This window comes from Passer montanus, unplaced genomic scaffold (genome assembly GCF_014805655.1).
Source record: "Passer montanus isolate IOZ18808 unplaced genomic scaffold, ASM1480565v1 scaffold146, whole genome shotgun sequence".
Classification (NCBI taxonomy): Eukaryota; Metazoa; Chordata; class Aves; order Passeriformes; family Passeridae; genus Passer; species Passer montanus.
Window position 1 is genome coordinate 601,079 of NW_024361607.1, and position 17,935 is coordinate 619,013.

The following is a 17,935-nucleotide window of genomic DNA, read 5'->3' on the forward strand; positions in this document are numbered from 1 at the left end:
TTAGACCTGGGCCAGGTTGGTGAAAGGTCTGAAAAGTGTTAATCATCTGCTAGCTGCTGAGAAACCATGATAACATTATGTGATGGTGTCCATTTCACAATTGACATTAATCATCAGGCACCATTTGGAAGGTCAGGGAATAAAGGAGCCCCTTTCATTCTGTTCCTAGGGATAGCCCTTGCAAACAGTCATGAGTGAAATGAGCTTGTGGAGAATGTGGAGAAATTGGGCCTTTCTGTTGTCTGATTTGAGGCTGAATAGAGGACTTCTGCTATCAGGGGTGTCAATTTAGAGCCTGTTATCATTGTCAAATTTAACAGAATGCAATTAAGAATTCTATTGTACCTCATTCAACCACATGCAAAATACCTAAATACCTATTCTAGAGTTCTGCTCTGTCTCTGTTTCCTTTTCTAATCTGTGTTCTGGTGATAAAGGTAGCTGTTTATGACAAATGAAGCTGTTCCCTTTTAAGATAGCTCCTGTCTCGATTCACTGATGCCCAGATGATTTTTAGGGTCCAAAACAGACTTTCATACTTTCATCCTCTCATCCACACAGAATCATTTGTCTTGATTCTTTTATTCCCAAGGATATTATTGTCCCCTTTGCAATTCTGTGTTATACCTCCTAGATTTGACTAACTCTTACAGGTGCAAGCAGGCATTCCTGCATCCTGGAGATACAACTTGAAACAAAGCAGAGGAAGAGGAATGGAGGGAAAAGAAAAATGTGAGGGTCAAGAAAGAGGGTCAGAACAGCAAGGGTTGGTAGAGCAGATCTTATTTCATTTGATTTGATTGTGCTTCATGATGGAAGGCTGATAGGCCCTACTGTCCTACAGGAACAGACTCTTGAAGCACAGGGTGGTTCCAAATTTAGGTTCCCCTCTGTGTATTCTTTGCAGAACCGCTCACCTCTTTTCTTTCTCTCATTTCAGGGTATCTACAGCTGCATCCATGGTGTGGCCATTGAAGAACGCCAGTCAGCAATGAACTCCCCCACAGCAACTATGAACAACACCCATTCCAACATCCTCCGCCTGCTTCGGACAGCCAAGAACATGGCCAACCTGTCAGGGGTCAATGGCTCACCACAGAGTGCCCTGGACTTTATCCGCCGCGAGTCATCCGTCTATGACATCTCTGAGCACCGCCGCAGCTTCACCCACTCAGACTGCAAATCCTACAACAACCCCCCGTGCGAGGAGAACCTCTTTAGTGACTATATTAGCGAGGTGGAAAGGACCTTTGGCAATCTCCAGCTGAAGGACAGCAATGTGTATCAGGACCACTACCACCACCACCACCGCCCCCATAGCATTGGCAGCACCAGCTCCATTGACGGGCTCTATGACTGTGACAACCCGCCCTTCAACGCCCAGTCGCGCTCCATCGGGAAGAAGCCCTTGGACCTGGGGTTGCCCCCTGCCAAGCACAGCCAGCTGGGTGACCTTTATGGCAAGTTCTCCTTCAAGGGTGACCGTTACGGGGGCAGTGGGACCCATGACGACCTGATCCGCTCAGATGTCTCTGACATTTCCACTCACACGGTCACTTATGGCAACATTGAGGGCAATGCAGCCAAGAGGCGGAAGCAGCAGTACAAGGACAGCCTGAAGAAGCGCCCAGCCTCTGCCAAGTCCCGGAGGGAATTTGATGAGATAGAACTGGCCTACCGCCGGCGACCGCCCCGCTCACCTGACCACAAGCGCTACTTCAGGGACAAGGAAGGGCTACGGGACTTCTACCTTGACCAGTTTCGGACCAAGGAGAACTCACCTCACTGGGAACACGTGGACCTGACGGATATCTACAAAGAACGGGGAGATGAGTTTAAGCGTGACACGGGAGGAGGAGGAGGGGGTGGATCCTGCACTAACAGGGCCCATCACAAGCATGGCTCAGGCGAGTTTGGTGGAGGCAATGAGCACAAGCATAGCGTTGTGAGTGGGGTCCCAGCGCCATGGGAGAAGAACCTGACCAATCTAGACTGGGAAGACCGGACCGGGGCTAATTTCTGCCGCAGTTGCCCTTCTAAGCTGCACAACTACACGCCATCAACGGTGGGGCAGAACTCCACCCGCCAGGCCTGCATCCGCTGTGAGGCTTGCAAGAAAGCGGGCAACCTGTATGACATCAGTGAGGACAACTCACTTCAGGAGCTGGACCAGCCACCTGCCCCTGTGCCCGTGGCCACCAGTGCCACCTCCTCCTCCAAATATCCTCAGAGCCCTTCCAATTCTGCCTCTAAGGTGCAGAAGAAGAACCGCAACAAACTCCGCCGGCAGCACTCCTACGACACCTTTGTGGACCTGCAGAAGGATGACTCGGCCCTGGCCCCCCGCAGCGTCAGCCTCAAGGACAAGGGCCGCTTTTTGGAGGGGAGCCCCTACGCCCACATGTTTGAGATGCCAGCCAGTGAGACCACCTTTGCCAACAACAAGTCCTCAGTGCCCGCCACCAGCTACCACCACCACAACAACCCCGGCAGCAGTGGGGGCTACATGCTCAGCAAGTCGCTCTACCCCGACCGGGTCACCCAAAACCCTTTCATCCCCACTTTTGGGGATGACCAATGCTTGCTCCACGGCAGCAAATCTTATTTCTTCAGGCAGCCTGTGGTGGCAGGAGGGCCCAAAGCCAGGCCAGACTTCCGAGCCATTGTCACCACCAACAAGCCGGTGGTCTCAGCCCTTCATGGGGCTGTGCCAGCCCGTTTCCAGAAGGACATCTGTATAGGGAACCAGTCCAACCCCTGTGTGCCTAACAACAAAAACCCCAGGGCTTTCAATGGCTCCAGCAACGGGCATGTTTATGAGAAACTCTCCAGTATTGAGTCTGACGTTTGAGTGAGAGGGGAAGAGTGTGGGGAGGGACTGGGGATGTATGTGGAGCATGGGAGGGCGGGGTGGGATCAATCCCATCAGCTACTCTCCTGAGTCGTCCTTAGTTTGTGGGATACTGGAGTTGTGAGTAGTGCAGCACTGGTGACAAGTGCCACCTCTTTGGTTTCCCCTCTTCCTCCTCCTTTCCCAAGCCTCCCGTTTTATCTCTTTTTCCATGTTCTCGCTCCTCCCATTCTCCTCCATTCCTGGCCATTGCACTTTACAGTGATGTCGGAGTTGGATGTCCTTGCTCATGGTTTCAGGAAGCAGAGAAAAAGGCAGGGAAGGGGTGGGCTGAAGAAGAGCAGCACTGACTTTAGTGTTCACTTCTGCTGGCTCCCAGCAGGGAAAGGCATATGCACACACGTCTATGTGCGTGTGTGACAGGAGGAGGCAGCAGCAGCAGTGTAATGGACATGCAGGAAAACATGTTTGCTCAGGCAACTGTTCCTAAAACTGCCTAGAAGAGAGTAGTGTTTGACGTGGAGAAAGTGAAGGGAGAATAACAACACTAACTTGATGATGCACTTACATGTTAGCTATATTGAGGTTCTTGTTACATTATTTTGTGAAGACTATGGGGGTTTAGGGCTGAAATATATATATATATATATATTTGCGTATATGCTGAGAAATTTTACGCTAAAATTTTGAATTGTCTGCTGGGGGGTGTGGAGGGAGGGAAGATTTGTCTGCAGGTCAGGCTAGTGGTTTCACTATGGCTATTACAGCCATTGAATCTGTGGCGGACCAGTGGAAGAGAGAGAAAAGAAGTGAAATATGAGTTTGAGCCTCCCTGACTCCAGGTTTGGTTTTCCAAACTTAGACAAAAGATGCTGGTTTGCACAGAAATAAGAAGGATTTGAGGAACGAGGAACAGGGTTGGTTTGTTAGCTGTGAGCTGCTCACTAGTTCTGGCATTCTTCAAGGGTGGGAGCAGTATATTGTATGGGTTTGCCTATCTGCAAGTATATATGATAACTTTATACTTGAAATGTCTGTGAAGAAAGCAAAATAAACCCAGTATCCTGTGAGGTGTCTGGAGAACAAACACAGTAGAACAGACTTGAAGAGTAGGAAAAGGTTGGGAGTTTTTTCACTGTCACTTCAGGGGACACCAAACCCATTTTGGCATGTCCTTTCAGCAAGGCTGGGAGAGAAAGAAGGAGCTTAATCCTTCTGCTCTTTCTACACTCAGCCAGCAGGTTGGAATGCAAAGAATAGGGTGCCCTCTTCCAATGGTGGAAAGGAAAAAAGAAATGCCTAGAAGGGTGCGTGTGGTGGTGGTGGTGCTGGTGGACTGTTTCCATGCCTCCTTGCACATGTGAAAATGGGAGGAGGGTGTATGCACCCGTGGGAAATACATGTGTATATTTACTATTGAATGTACAGAGGAAGTACACAGCTTGTCTTCCTGGGAAGGGATGTGCTTGAATAAATGCCAGAGAGCACAGAAACTTGTGCTGGAGACTGAAGATGTACAAAGCTGAGATGTGCGTGTATGTGTGTGTGTGCCTCTGTGTGAAAGAGAGAGATACTAGCACAGGTGTAAAGCTGGAATAGCCTAGGGTTTCCCATCCCTGCAGTTGTAGTGACAGCTTTCCTGGTGCACTTAGTATCAATAAGAGTGTTTTTTCTTTTCATTGTATCATTTTAGATGCAAGTGAAACTAAAGGAAAAGGAGCAATGGTAGGAGTGAGAAGCTGAACACACCTTTCATATGTCATCTATCTCCTGAGGTGGGGGTGTGGACCGACCTCTCCCATCCTGAGAGATATGGCAAAGTCTCTATGGCTTATCCTGGGTCTGTCCCAGTGTCTCAATCACCATGGCTCACCAGGTGAAGGGTTGAGAGAGTCCTGTGCTGAGAGCATGGGGACACCGCTGAGGATTTACTCTGAAGGGAGATGGCAGCCCTGTCTTTATGAGCCACATTTCTTGAGCTGAAAGCCACCTCTCTCACATTCCTCACCACACCATGGTTGATTTTATCTTATCGTTCTCTTTATAAGCCAACAGAAGGCCTTTTATTTATTTACCTATTTATTTAATTTATTTTTTAAGCTGAGGCAGGGGGGAGGGTGGGATTTACCTGTTAAGTCAAAGTGTGTAAGGAAAGGGTGGGCAGGGTTGGTGAGGGGAATATTTTCTTATATTTCACAGAGGAAATTAAGGAGGAAAGAGGGGAAGAGTCTTTGTGATGCCACCCCCTAGTCTTTGGGGTAAGGGAACTTCTTACTCTTTCCCTCTTCTCTCATTACAAGGACAAAAAGGAAAAGAAAAGAGAAAAAACAGAAACCAAACAAATTAACAGAGCGATCTGCAATCCAGAACACATGGCAGCTTGTCAGATTCCTCTGATAGCGGCCACCAAGAAGGCGTTCCTTTCTTTTGTAAATATTTCTTTTTTATTGCGTTTTTGTATAAATTGGTGTTTCTCTTCTCGTGAATATTCAGGTCGTGGGGTGGGAGGGAGGGGAAGTTTGTTTCCGTTCTGTTTGTTTTCTATGACTTTTCAGGCTGCATTTTTGGAAGCGGTTTACGCAGGTCGAGGCCGTATGAATGAGGAAAAAAAAAAGAGAGAGAGAGAGAGAAAGAGAGAGAGAAACCCATGTGTGTTGTGTTCCCCCAAGGCCCCCTGTATTGCCCTGTCACCTTTATCTTCATGAATGGAAGACGCCGGAACGTCACTTCAAGCCTTGCCAGCAGGGTTTCATGTTTTGATGGGAACACCCCCAATTCCTTTTTGCATATAAACTCTCTGTACCAGCATCTCTCTGTGGAATTTGGGCCTCAAGGCACTACACTGTCTTGATAGTGGTGGGGTGAACCATCAAGTTGGCCACTCAGGTTGGACCATCATTTTGACATTAAGAGACTTCTCCAATGCTACTTTGGTTTAGAAATCTTGGACCTGGGAAAGCTCGTGATAATTTCTGGTATTTCCTAAGGGCTTGGGGTTGGGAAGCTTGACAGCTGACGAGGGCAGCTAATCTCTTTGGTGGTTATCTCGGTACTTATCCGTCCCTCCCCACCTGGAACGAGGAAACCTGGAGGGTGGCTCTGCAGGGAAATTAAGCTGAAAACAAACCAAAAAGAAGTTAATGGAACTTTTTTCAAATCTCTTCTTAAAGGTTCTGATTTTTGTGTTCCGGGTTGAAAGTTGGTTCGTATTTTCTCCGAACTGGTCTGTCCCTTGTTCCACTGATCGGCAAATGATAGTTTGCCAAAATCATTATCTAGTATTCTTACTGTTGTAGCACTGTTAACACTCTGAGTGCTCTGCAAATATTAACTGTGCCACAAACCACTCAAATGAATGCTCTAGGGCAACCAGAAAAGAAGAACTGGAAATTCTGGACTGAACCACTGGTCTAACCACAGGAGTCTGGTATTTTGCCTTCTCCCTTAATATATTAGGCCACGTGTCCATCAGGTTAATCCTTTCTCCTATAAGTGATCTTTTCTGGTTGCTTTGTTTATTTTAGTTCTGACAGGTCAACAAGTTTTTGGGACAGAGATGAAGGGGAAGGGGTGGGAGGGGGGAGGGTATAATTCATAATCAAGAAAATAAATCAATGATGTTATTAAACTCTGATTATATATTTAGAATTTTAGATTTGGTGTATTTTCATTGTAAGTATTCAAGTGAATCAAACAGGTAATATTAGCAGCAGGTGTTGTCTATACTAGAAAACCACCCATGTGCTGTTTATTACCTGTCCAGAAAAGAATGGGATTTCATACCAGAGCCTGACAAAAATCCACATCCCCTGCCTTACCATTTCTCTCTCTCTGCTGTAGAAACACCAGTATTTTCTGGGGCAGTGGCTGGGAACATTTCCTCTCTCTGAAGTTTTCTGCACACAAGAATACTGAGCAAAAACCATTGTGTCCTCTACAGTTGGTGACCTCTACTGATTATTTGCAGACAGCCTCCCAGGAAAGATTAGGCACCTTTGGCAATGTTTCTGACATTTACCTCCTCACTTCTAGCCAGAGACATGGCTCTCTGAGAAGTATTTTCATGAGCCATGTTCTTTTGAAGTGGTACTGGAGTGTATGTACTCAGCTGAAGGAGGATGTCTATGACGGAGATGAAGGAAATATGCAAAAAATATCAGAAATGTGCCATACACAGTAGAAAGCAACTGGCAGGTAGAACTTGCAGCCATGGATCTCCACATCATAAACCTTGTTGGAGTATTCACACCGACTTTTTACTGTAGTGCAACACAACACAGGCTGGTGTACCAGTTCTCTGTCTCCCATCATGCCTCCCAGAGACGGCAGTATCAGAGCTTGCAATGTCATATCCTAAGCAGGCAAGAAAAGCTGCAGTCAGAACTTGTTGTCAGTTGAGACAATGAAGCACATCATCCCCATCTCAACAACAGCAATGACAAAAAAATCCCATTCTGAAATCCAGCATGCATTGTCAGAACTCTCCAAGTGAGAACCCCGGTGGGTTCAAAATGGTCAGCAATATCAAAGTATGAACTTTGCCTGCAGGGAACTGGTACTTCAATTTCCAGCATACTGGGGAGGAAGGTTCCTTTGTGGCGTTGCAAAGGATTTGATGGAGGGGTTAAAAGTTGCCAGAATGGGCCTCTTTTTCAGCAATGTCTGCTGATGTTGAGCTCCTCACTCCAAGAAGACATTAGCATCCATCTTGAATAGTGCCCGTTTTTACATTCAGAGTAGGCTGTTGCTCACAACAAAATTGCCAGCAAAAGAGAGAGGGGGAGATAAAGAATGAATATGATGGTGGTGACAGGTTGGAGTGATCAGAGATACCTCAGGGATCTTCATAGGCAAGTCTTTGCTTTAGAGCTTTCTATCAAATATGGCATATCCTCCCACCTCCATTGCTTATCAACAGATGGAAGCAAGCCTGGGAACACAGCCAATGATCAGACTTAGGCCTTTCACACATCCTCCACTCCAGTCAAGCAACCTTTGATGAGCCCTTCTCTTGGAGAAAGGTGGGAGGTTGCACTTCCCCACACATTTTTGGTTGCCAAAAAGAAAGAGAAAATGGAAGCAGACAAAGATCAGGAGTGTTGATGAAAGGACTTTGTGCTGACCCTCTGTGCCCTTGCGCTATGGAATTACACTTCACCCTCACTTTTCTATCCAAGCTGGCAAAGGGTAGGGTCCAGTTATGCTTCCTTTCTGTGGCATATGCCTGGTCACCACAGGAGTCCCTGGGAGCTGTGTGCGAGAAAGGAACCAAATTGCTGGCAGCAAATGGGGACAGACTCCAAGCCACGATCCCCATCTGCACCCACTCTTTCCCATAAGTGCTTCCCTGCTGCTGAACACACCTGGCGTGTCCACCTGGAACACACCTACCATGCTGCTGGATGCTGCAGGTAGCTACACTGAGATAGTAACTAGTGGGACCTGATTGTTGTCCCCACAAGGGCTTATTTTCAATTTGCAGCCAAATAGATTTCCAAGCCATAGACCCTCGCTGCATTTACCTACAGTTCCCTGTGGCTTCCTCTCTCCTCCCCCATCAAAAGCAAACTGGGGTGCCGAGTGTCTCACTGGCAACATGAACACTATTGCTTCATCTTCATCATGGGCCCTCTGGACCTCCCTGGGGCTGACTGCAGACAAACCTGGGTGTCTGCCACTAGAACAGCAACAATGAAAACCACTTCAAAATTGGCTTTCAATTTTTTGTCCATTTCTTGAGATTCCCCAAATTCCTCTTCTAGCCATGCCATTTGAGTGAATTCTGGCACCCTTCTGCCATTGCTGACAACAAAACTGACACAGCATAAACTTGCTTGTGTATAGAAAAAGGCAGTGAAACCATATTGCAGAGAGCAGGACTCATGTCTGCCAATGTCAAGGGTACAGTCCCCTGAGTGCTGAGGTGAAGAAGGAGCTCTGTGATGTGTTAGTGGTTCAGATCCCTTAACCTGCTGGCTTCCTGACATTAAAGGTTCACAGCAAGCACTGGTATGCACTCCAACAGGTCAGAAAATAATTCCATGCTGTGGAACAGGGGTTCCTCTGGGCATGTACACACATACAAGACATACTGGGGAAGTGAGACATACATGAACAAACCTGAGACAGCAGGAAGCTGTGAGGTTTGTGTGCCTGTATGTACACACACACACACACACACATGACACAGAGTACATTGCAGTACACTTAATGACTCTGTCCCACAACACATTTTTGCCAAGTAGGAACAGCGTGACCTTTCCTAATGTTCTGCTGGTAGTTATTTAATTTATGTATTCACTTTGTGACTTTTACATCATCTGCTTTCTTGACTGCAGCATTACTGTGTAAATACATGTGTATATATGTACAGAAACTAGCTCAAGCAATTATATTCAGGTTGGGAAAAGGGTGGGTTTTATATCTGTACAGTATTTCCTTATTAAATAATGGCATGGGGGGGGTTGGGAAAGTTAACTTCTAAATTGTGGTTTTATTGGTCTGTGGTGTTTGAAGTTGTTTCAGTGGTTGCTTTTGCTGGTTCGGAAAGTTTATCTGGATGTTATATGTGTGTGCCAAGAAAGGGTCCCCAGAGAGGGGAGGTTTGGGATTGGTAAGGGGTGGTGGGTAGCAGAGGGTGTTAATAATTTCCTGTAATAAAAGCCGTGTTGATTGCTAGGGACTGTTTGTGTGAGGCACAAGGCTGTTTCCTTCTCTATGTGCTTTGCTCTTTGATTACTTCCTCTTCCCTGGTCCCCATTGTCTTCTCCCTGGGATGCCGGCAGGGTACATTTGTTACTGTGGATTACAGGGACCTCCGTATGGGCCTTCCTCTCCTGGCCAACCCTTCCTTCTCCCTCTTTTTGTGGTCTTTCCAGTACCAGTGAAAGGGGAGGGAGCATGGTCTCAGACCCTCTGTGCCATTCTTGATCACTTTATTTCCTCTGCTCTTTGTCCTTCCTCTTATGAAGCTTATTCAGAACCTCATTTTCAGGTGTTTTGATCTCTTCAGCAGCTTACTGCTTCATCTCCTTGGCCTCTGATCTACTTTCCCATCTTACACCAAATCTTCAATTTCATCTCAATGCCTCTTCCCTCAGAATTACTTATGCTGGCTGTTCTCCCACTCTCCTTCTCTTATTACTTTCTTGTTGCTCTGTTGTCTTCATCAGCCTGTGCAATGCTGTGTAGAAGATGAGTGAAGGGCAGGCATCCACTTCTTCTCTCCTGGAAAATTCTAGCCATGACCAGATTTTTAAAAGATGATATTTCGTAGCTATTTTTGACTTCTCTGTCATGTTCACTGAGGTAGTGTTCTGCTCTTGCACTCAAGAAATCATCAGTATGGCAAATTTGCCCATGCAAGGGAGCAGTAAAATTGTATTTTCTAAGAGAGCCCAGAGAAAGAACATAATTTCTGTCCTTGATGGCTGACTGATAAATTTATAGCAGGGAGTTTTTATCCACTCCAGGTTGACCCATATCAGGATCAGTACCAGTTCTTTGCTTTTACTCTATGTGAATAAAGCAAACCTGCTGGAGAGAAGTATGCTAACTTTTAAAAGCACAGGACACTTCCTTTATTGCCTAGAGGCTTCTAAGGACCTATGTGAAGTTCTGTTGTGTTGCAGACCTGGGAGTGAATGCCCGGTAGAATTTGGTCCCTTTCTGTCTGACAAGTCAGTATAAGCTGATACTTGGCATTATCTGCTAGGGTTGGTGGTCTGATGTCATAGCAGTAAGGAGAGTGATAGGATGGTGAATAAGCATGGAGAGAGCCAATGTGAGACTGGTAGAGGCTTTAGGCAGATGCCAAGAACATCTCCTTCCTTCCCGTTTTGACAGTTTGCACTGGTCCTTAATGAACATCCATCAACCCACCATCCTCAATGTCCCTGGTGCTGGCTGCTTATCCCTGAAGACACCAGGGTCTTCTGGCCACAGTCTGAGAAAGGGCCAGTCAATCTCTGTGTGTTTAGTGTAGTTGTGTGGAAGTACATGGGCAGTGCAGGGAGCAATGCAAAGGGTCAGCATGGCCAGAGGTTATTCAGAGCAGCGGTCTTCTCCTTGTTGCAGCTAACTCTTGCTCAAGCTGCCATTACATTGCAGGCCTGTGTTTCTGATTTCTGGGTGAGAAGAACCACCACAGCCACCTGGGAATGGATCTCTGCTCCCAGGTGTGAGGAGGATAGTCAGGCTTCTGATGTACCCTTGCTATGATGCTGGCATAACTGTCCCAGCATGGTCCACAGAGGTCTGTGTACTGGTGAATACATGGCTACAAATTCTTGTAAGTCTGGGAGGAGGTATATGTTTGCACATTTGAGTGACTCCTGGCAGAACTCTAAACATAAATGGAGTTGGAAATGGTGGCCCATTTAGTGGTATTGCAATGACACAGGTAGATATCTCCTTGGGCAAACATCCCATAGATTAATTTATGGCAAAATAGTGAGTTACCTTTCTGAACATCACAAGGCCCTTTGCTGTGTTTCCTTTGCTTATTCAATGTGCCAAAAGTATAGCATATGGCAACATTTGCGAGGTGTCCAGAGAGAATGCATTCATTACGTGAGACTTCTCTCTAGGTCCTTGGGCACTTGGCTGGTAAGTCCCATGTCAACCAGAAAAAGGTGATACCTGCCCCTGAACAGACAAAAATCAGTCAAGGGGATAAGATTCAAGTTTTGTACTTTCTCCCTCTGCTTTCCTTCCAGGCTTTGAAGCCAGATCTGTCTTCACAGGCAGCTAAACCCCTGTGAAATTCAAGGAGCTTTCAGAAGAACTACTTAGGGGTTTAGATGCCTGGAATGGCTTTTTTGGATTCTCTTCCTTGCATAGGCCTCTTCCTGCAGTGTATTTTGCCAGGATTCATCTCCCAGGAACCTACCATGCTTGAACATAGCTTAGAGGGGTTCCCTCTGCTTGGGATCACCATGTGTATGTTGCATGCCTGTTGCTACTTGTCTGTATTTCTTGCACTTGTCTGTCGTGGGGAGCAGGGTTGGGTTCATGTTGGTATGTGTATTTATGCAGCCTGCACACATTTGTATGTGTGGTGCCACTGTGCGTGTGCTTAGGTGTTTGTACGCATGTGTTTGAGCCAAGACAAAAGCGATGGGAGCCGTGTGCTGCTAAAGCCAGGTGATGGTAGGTACCTGCAGGTAAATTGGCAACCTTCTTGTTCCTTCCTGGTACACCCTGGCATGGCTGCTGTTTTTGGATTCCAGGGGACCAGCTCTGAATCAGTGATGAGGCTGGGTTGCAGACCCCTGTAGAGGGTTTGACTACAGCATCAGAAACCCATTCCATGAGTTGATTCACTTCTGTGCTTCATCCACTGAAGCCACATCCATCTGTGCCACATTTCCAAACCATTGTGCCACACTCATTACCTACTTTGGCCTTAACTGGTAGGTGGAGCAGGAAAACAATCACACACTGACTGGTAAGGTCTTTTGGGAGCGATCTGGTCAATCTGATCTGTGACTGTAACAAGAGACTCCCTTGCTATTCATTTTGCTGCCTCCTAGGGTGATGCAAGCACTGAAGTTCCACTTGCAAGAAAACACTAGCCTGTCCTATCTTGCTCTTGTGTCAGATAGATATACAAAAAAGCTGAGCTGAAGTGATTTGGTCTCCCATTCCATTATGTGAAAGAATATCACTTTTGCTACTTGGAGCTGAGTAGGGAGCTTGCAAATTCCACACTCTGGAGGGGTTCCATTTCTCCAGATGGGACAGTGAAAAGGGAGAGTAGAAGGAAGTGAACTTTCTGCAGCCATTCCCCATCCCATTCATTTCCAGGAGAGATCACAAGACTGCTAGCACCAGAGAGGATGACCTTCTGGGGGGGCCCTCCACAAACCGGCACAGCACTTTAACTGGCCAAGCTGCTGAACAAGACACTGCTGTCCTCTGTCAGCAGCCAGAAAAGACAATCAGGACCCAATGAAGAGATGCCATGATTAGCCAGACAAGGAAAGAGCAACATTTAGGGGCTAGGGCACTCATCATTTAGCCTATCTTAAGTCTGCTTAACCAGCCCTTTAGTGCTGGTGTCACTGGGCCTCTTTGATGGTTTATTTTTCTTTATATATATATGAAATGTAAGAAAATGACCTGTGGTCTCCAATGATTCATTCTATCAGACCACTTTCATCCACTTCCTCCGCTTTCTTCCATGTCTAGCTGCTCTTTCCTCTCCATCAAATTGTATCCTGTGCTCTGCCAGGTTTGTCATTTATGGAAGAGAAGATATATGTGTGTGAATGCTTGTACATGTGCGTGTGTGTATTTTAGATATTATTGCTATTATCAACATGCTATACACCTAAAAACTCCTAGCAAGCTGGAGCCTTCAAGAGGTGCTGTAGGAAATGACCTTCCCACTGGATAGCAGTCAGTGTGGAGGTTAGCACAGAAAGCTGCTAGCTTTGGAGGCCTCTTTGCCTGTCTGGTTGCTTTTCCTATCTTTGGAGCAGGCTGTCTCTCACCTGAGGTCAGAAACACAGCAAACTGCTCTTTTTAGCGTTGCATTTTCAAAATTTCTAACATGGGGGGGGGGGGGGGGGGGGGGGGGGGGGAAGGTTTACTGTTTAGCTGTTGATTTATTTTGTATGTTTGTTTGTTTGTTTGTTTGTTTACACAGTCCTTTTAGTGGGCGCAGGGAGGTGTTTTCAGCAATACAACTTTCCGAGACCTCAGTTCTGTGCGGTTATTGTTTGTATGGTTCAGCTGTATTTGGGGTCTTTCCTCTGTACATGTTTTTCCTGAATGGCAGGGCTATCTTGAAACGTCTCTTTGCCAGTGGCCAAAGCACCATCTATAATTGGAGGTGAGGCCTGGTATATAGTGGAGGCAGCAGCCTTTCGGGAAGTAGCTTTTCACTGACTTCCCTGTGGAGTCACAGAAGACAAAATATTTAATTGTTGCACAAGTGGGCTTCGGAGATTTTTGTTGTAGTTGTGGGGGTTTTTTTGGTGTTTTTGTTTTGTTACTCCCTTTCTTTCCTTCCTTTTAAAATTTCTCTTTTTTTCCCTTAAAAAATGTTAAAATGTTTCTCCAGTGAGTTTTGGCCATTGCACCAAAGGCTGTGGCAAGGCAGGGAGCATTTCTGACCCTTGGGTCCTGCCCTTCCGAAGCCATGCAAGATTGTCCAGGTGAGGATGGAATTGGCAGTTTCCATGGCCATTCTTTGGACAAGACCCCTGTAGCAGAGGGGTCTGACCCAAAGGGAATGGTCACCCACAGCTGATCATCCTCTAGTATGTGTGGGTTGTGGATCAGGCTGGAGGGCAGGCAGGGGAAGATGGTTCACTGCCTCCTGCACAGTCCTTCCCACACTGGAGCAGGACCCAGGCATGCAGGTCTGCAACAGGGACAAATGAATGACCCTGAATGGGCCAGAGGTCTTCAGCCTTGCCTCTCCTGACCTATTTGTTGTCTGAACTTGGACAATATCATTCAAGGCTGAGCAGAGTCTCACAGACCATGAAGTAGGAATTAAAGGTGGTGCATGGGCAGCTGGCCAGCTCTCAGTATCATGACACCTAAGGGAAAACCCAGCACCTTCATCCTTTGGCACTTGGAAGTGGCTGAGGACAGCAGTGGAGGACGGTTGTGTCTACTAGGGTTGGGGCAGGTAGCGTCTCTAGACCTGTCACAGGTCAACTTCAGCTGTATTTGCTTTCTAACTAATGTACATTTACTTTGGAAAGCACCTTTGATAAGCTCAGTCTATCAACCAAAAGAAAAATACTCACCTCTAGTCTAAGTCTTCTACTGCCCAACACTGCTACCTCCTCTTCTCTTGAGCTGTCGGTACCTTGCGGTGAACCTGGCCACCCATCAGGCTGTTGAACACAGCAGATATATCCTATCCGCTTCTGAGACCATCTTTGCCTAAATTTTGCCTCCTCTTCGTACCCTTTATGCATGCATATGTGCGCACACACACACACACACATGCCCACCTCCAGCCACTTCACTGGTGAAAATCAGAGCCACAGAGACATGAGTGCCAAATGACTTTTTATTTCTCAAGTAAATGATAGAAAAAGTTTTGTTATTTTTCTTTTTTTTTTTTTTTACATATGCAAATGTAAAAGGGAACCGACAGTGAATTGGTGGTGGCGAGAGGAAATGGGATGTTTTGTAACCCTAGCTGCAGTAAAAAAAAAAAAAGAAATAAAAATACATTAAAAATATTTAAAAAACACAAAAAGAAAAAAAAAAACTTGAACTATTTTGGAAATATTGTGAATAATTTTTTGATATAAAAACTAATTTTTATGTAGCATGAAAACCACCAAAATAAAATGATCAAGAATAAATACTGTGCAAAGGGTGTTTTTGTTTAGTTACTGAGGGAAAAGAAGAAAGAGAGAAGCAGTGGTGTGTGAGAGAGGGATACTGCAGTCATGGCTTTTACTGCGAGATTCACAATACATAATGTTTTTCTTCAGTCTTGGTATTCTATCTTGGTAGCTGGAATCTTGTGATTATTTAAAAAAAGAAGGAAAAACCACAACTCATTCTATATTGAAAGATCTTTTTTATCTCTGATTGCTGGGAAAAAAACGTTGAAAACAAGAGCAGAATTAATCCCAAGGACTCAAAAAACCAAAAGGCAAATTGAAAATGGCTATGAATTGCTTTTGAGTGTTGCATTCATCATGATTTTTTCTTCTTGATTTGAGATTGTTGAGTAGTTGAGGTATCAATAGTGGGAGGCATGTACGAAGGAGGTAAGACATTAACAAAGGACTGAAAAAATTCTTTTTTTTGGTAATGTGAATTATAGGAGTTAAACCAGGGGCTCTTCGCATTTCCTTCTGAGTGAAAGAACAAGGTAGTGTCCTTTTGCAGGATGAATGGTGCCATTCTTCACTCTTTAAAAAATTTTATTCCCCCTCCTCCCCCCGGTTTACTAAAAGAAGCAGACTGCTTCTCCAAATTCCGGACAAAACAGTATGTCCTATCAGCATTCCAGACCCTCTTAGAAATGATGGCTGTGATTCTTTGCTCCCCTGTAGGTGGTGAGGTATCAGTGCTCTTTATCTCCACTGAGGGCTCTGATTCTGGGTGCTGGAGCACTGCATTGCCTTTGAGCAGGTGCTAGCACTCACCCCACCCTGCAGTGGATCAAGGTGGCTCCTCAGCAACATGCTGTGAATACTTCTTGCTCAGAAGACAGGAGATGCTGGTTTCTGGAAGGGTCAAGGAAAATTGGTAGGTTGGTTGGTAGGTTGCTCTGAAGGTATTCCACGTGCCTGAGTGAATCAAATCTCCTGCACATGAATTTCAGCTTCACTCCCTCATGCTCCCATTAAAACATTGCCCCACCAGCTAGCAGGGGACCTTCTCTGTTGCTCCTGTCCTTTTTGTCTGGGTGTCTTCTACACTCTAGACTGGAAGGTAAGAGGCAAATAGTGTACCATATAGCTTAAAATAAGCTGTTAAATAAATTGTGGTCAGCACTGACTGAGAAGTCTGAAAAACAGTAAAGTCTCAGTATGAACCTAGGCCACACCTCTAGCAGTGTGCTAGGAAAAAGAATCCTGGATAAAAATCTTGTCTTGTGCTCAAGTCAGTATAGACTTGGGTGAAGTTGATAAGGAGGACCTGAAGGCAATGGTGGTGTAGACCATCTAGACTGGTGGGTTCTTGAATTCTGAACCAGGTATGAAAGAGGATCCATGGGAACATTATCTCTTGGTAATGAGGTAAGAGGGAGAAAGTCCTGTTAGCATAAAAACGGCCAAATCCTGAAGCATCTTCTTGGCCTCTGTGGGTCCTGGTTAGCCTGTCTCTCCCTGTTGTCAAGCCCTATGACATGCACTATCTGTGATTGCTTTTTGACTCCTACAGGAAGAAAAGACTTTGTCTGCTTTATGAAGATTTTCTCATTATTGGTTACAAATCTAGGCTGTTCCTTCAGTGAGTGTCTAGCTATTTACCATTCTTCCCACTCGTTCTGTCTGCTGGTCCCATCCTTTTTACCCTTATGACCTCCTGCACTTGCATGTTAAGAAAAAGGGCCCTTGCTCCTTTATTGGGAGACTCCTTTGCGTCCTTCAGTGATTTATGAAGGCAGAGAAGTCATTACACACAACTTATTGGTATTGTTTATCTTACTTTGCTCCAGTACCTTGTAGATTCCATCTACTTCCTTATGAAGAATATGGTATCTTTCACCTGTGACCATTTTGCACAAGCTCTGCTTTTGTTACTGGCGGACCCATAAAGCAGAGCAGAGTTAAAGCAGATGTTTGGAGAATGCTCTGAAGATTCAGATTTCCAAGAATAATTTCACAGACTCTGGAACCAGGGCTGTGGCTACATGCTTTGCTGGAAATTCAGCCAAGGGCCATTCTACTCCAGCCTGTGTGCTTGCTCACCTTCTCTGGAATGAAGCAGGAGGCTTATCTTCCCTTAAACCCACAGGGCCTAATGACAAAGTGGAACAGCTTTCATTCTGCTCACCTTGCCTCTGCACCAAACTGCTCAGATATCAGGTCTTTCAGGTAGACATTCAGCCAGAGGGAGGACAGAACTCCTTCCAGTACATATGTACAGCAAAGGCAGGAGTCTGGAGGTCTGTATCACAGAAGCTTGGATACTCTTGAAATGTCTCTGTCTTTTGTTAATGAGCTCTGGTGGCTTTGTTTGCCCTCATAGATTATTTGTGTGACTACCAGAAAGCCAAGATTATGTCAGTGAAAACCAGCAATTTAATGTGTCTTTTTGGCATTTGAACAAGGGACTAGGATTGTAGTTACACAAAAGGCATCTGTAAAGGGGTATTTCCTATACCTGGGGAAGATTATCTTTACTTATTGAAGCAAACAATTAGGCTTCTCTTAGGCCTTTCATGTGTAAGGACTTTTCCACATAATGAAGGCACTTCCCCATGTTCTGGTCCTTTCCTGCACAGAGATACTCCTTTTTCAGCTCTGGAGGCTGAACCTTGCTGTGCTGAGACACAGGTAAAAGCACTCTAGTTGGAATGAAAAAGAGCTAGTTGTAATGACCCAGCCACTTCTTCTAGCTTTGTGGCTTCACTTTGCTTAGGAACTAACT

At 45.7% G+C, this 17,935-nt stretch overlaps 1 protein-coding gene across 3 annotated transcripts in view; it reads left to right on the forward strand.

Moving 5' to 3' along the window:
* GRIN2B (glutamate ionotropic receptor NMDA type subunit 2B) overlaps window positions 1-13,417 on the forward strand; it is a 213,732-nt gene extending 200,315 nt beyond the window's left edge. For 2 of the 3 annotated variants that reach the window (XM_039700945.1, XM_039700946.1), the window contains exon 13: window positions 941-2,851. In XM_039700945.1, the coding sequence (XP_039556879.1) occupies window positions 941-2,851 (1,911 nt within the window). Of the gene's footprint in view, window positions 1-940 lie in introns of all 3 variants that reach the window. The other variant, XM_039700947.1, reaches the window with a different exon arrangement.
* The last annotated feature ends 4,518 nt before the right edge of the window (window positions 13,418-17,935 follow it).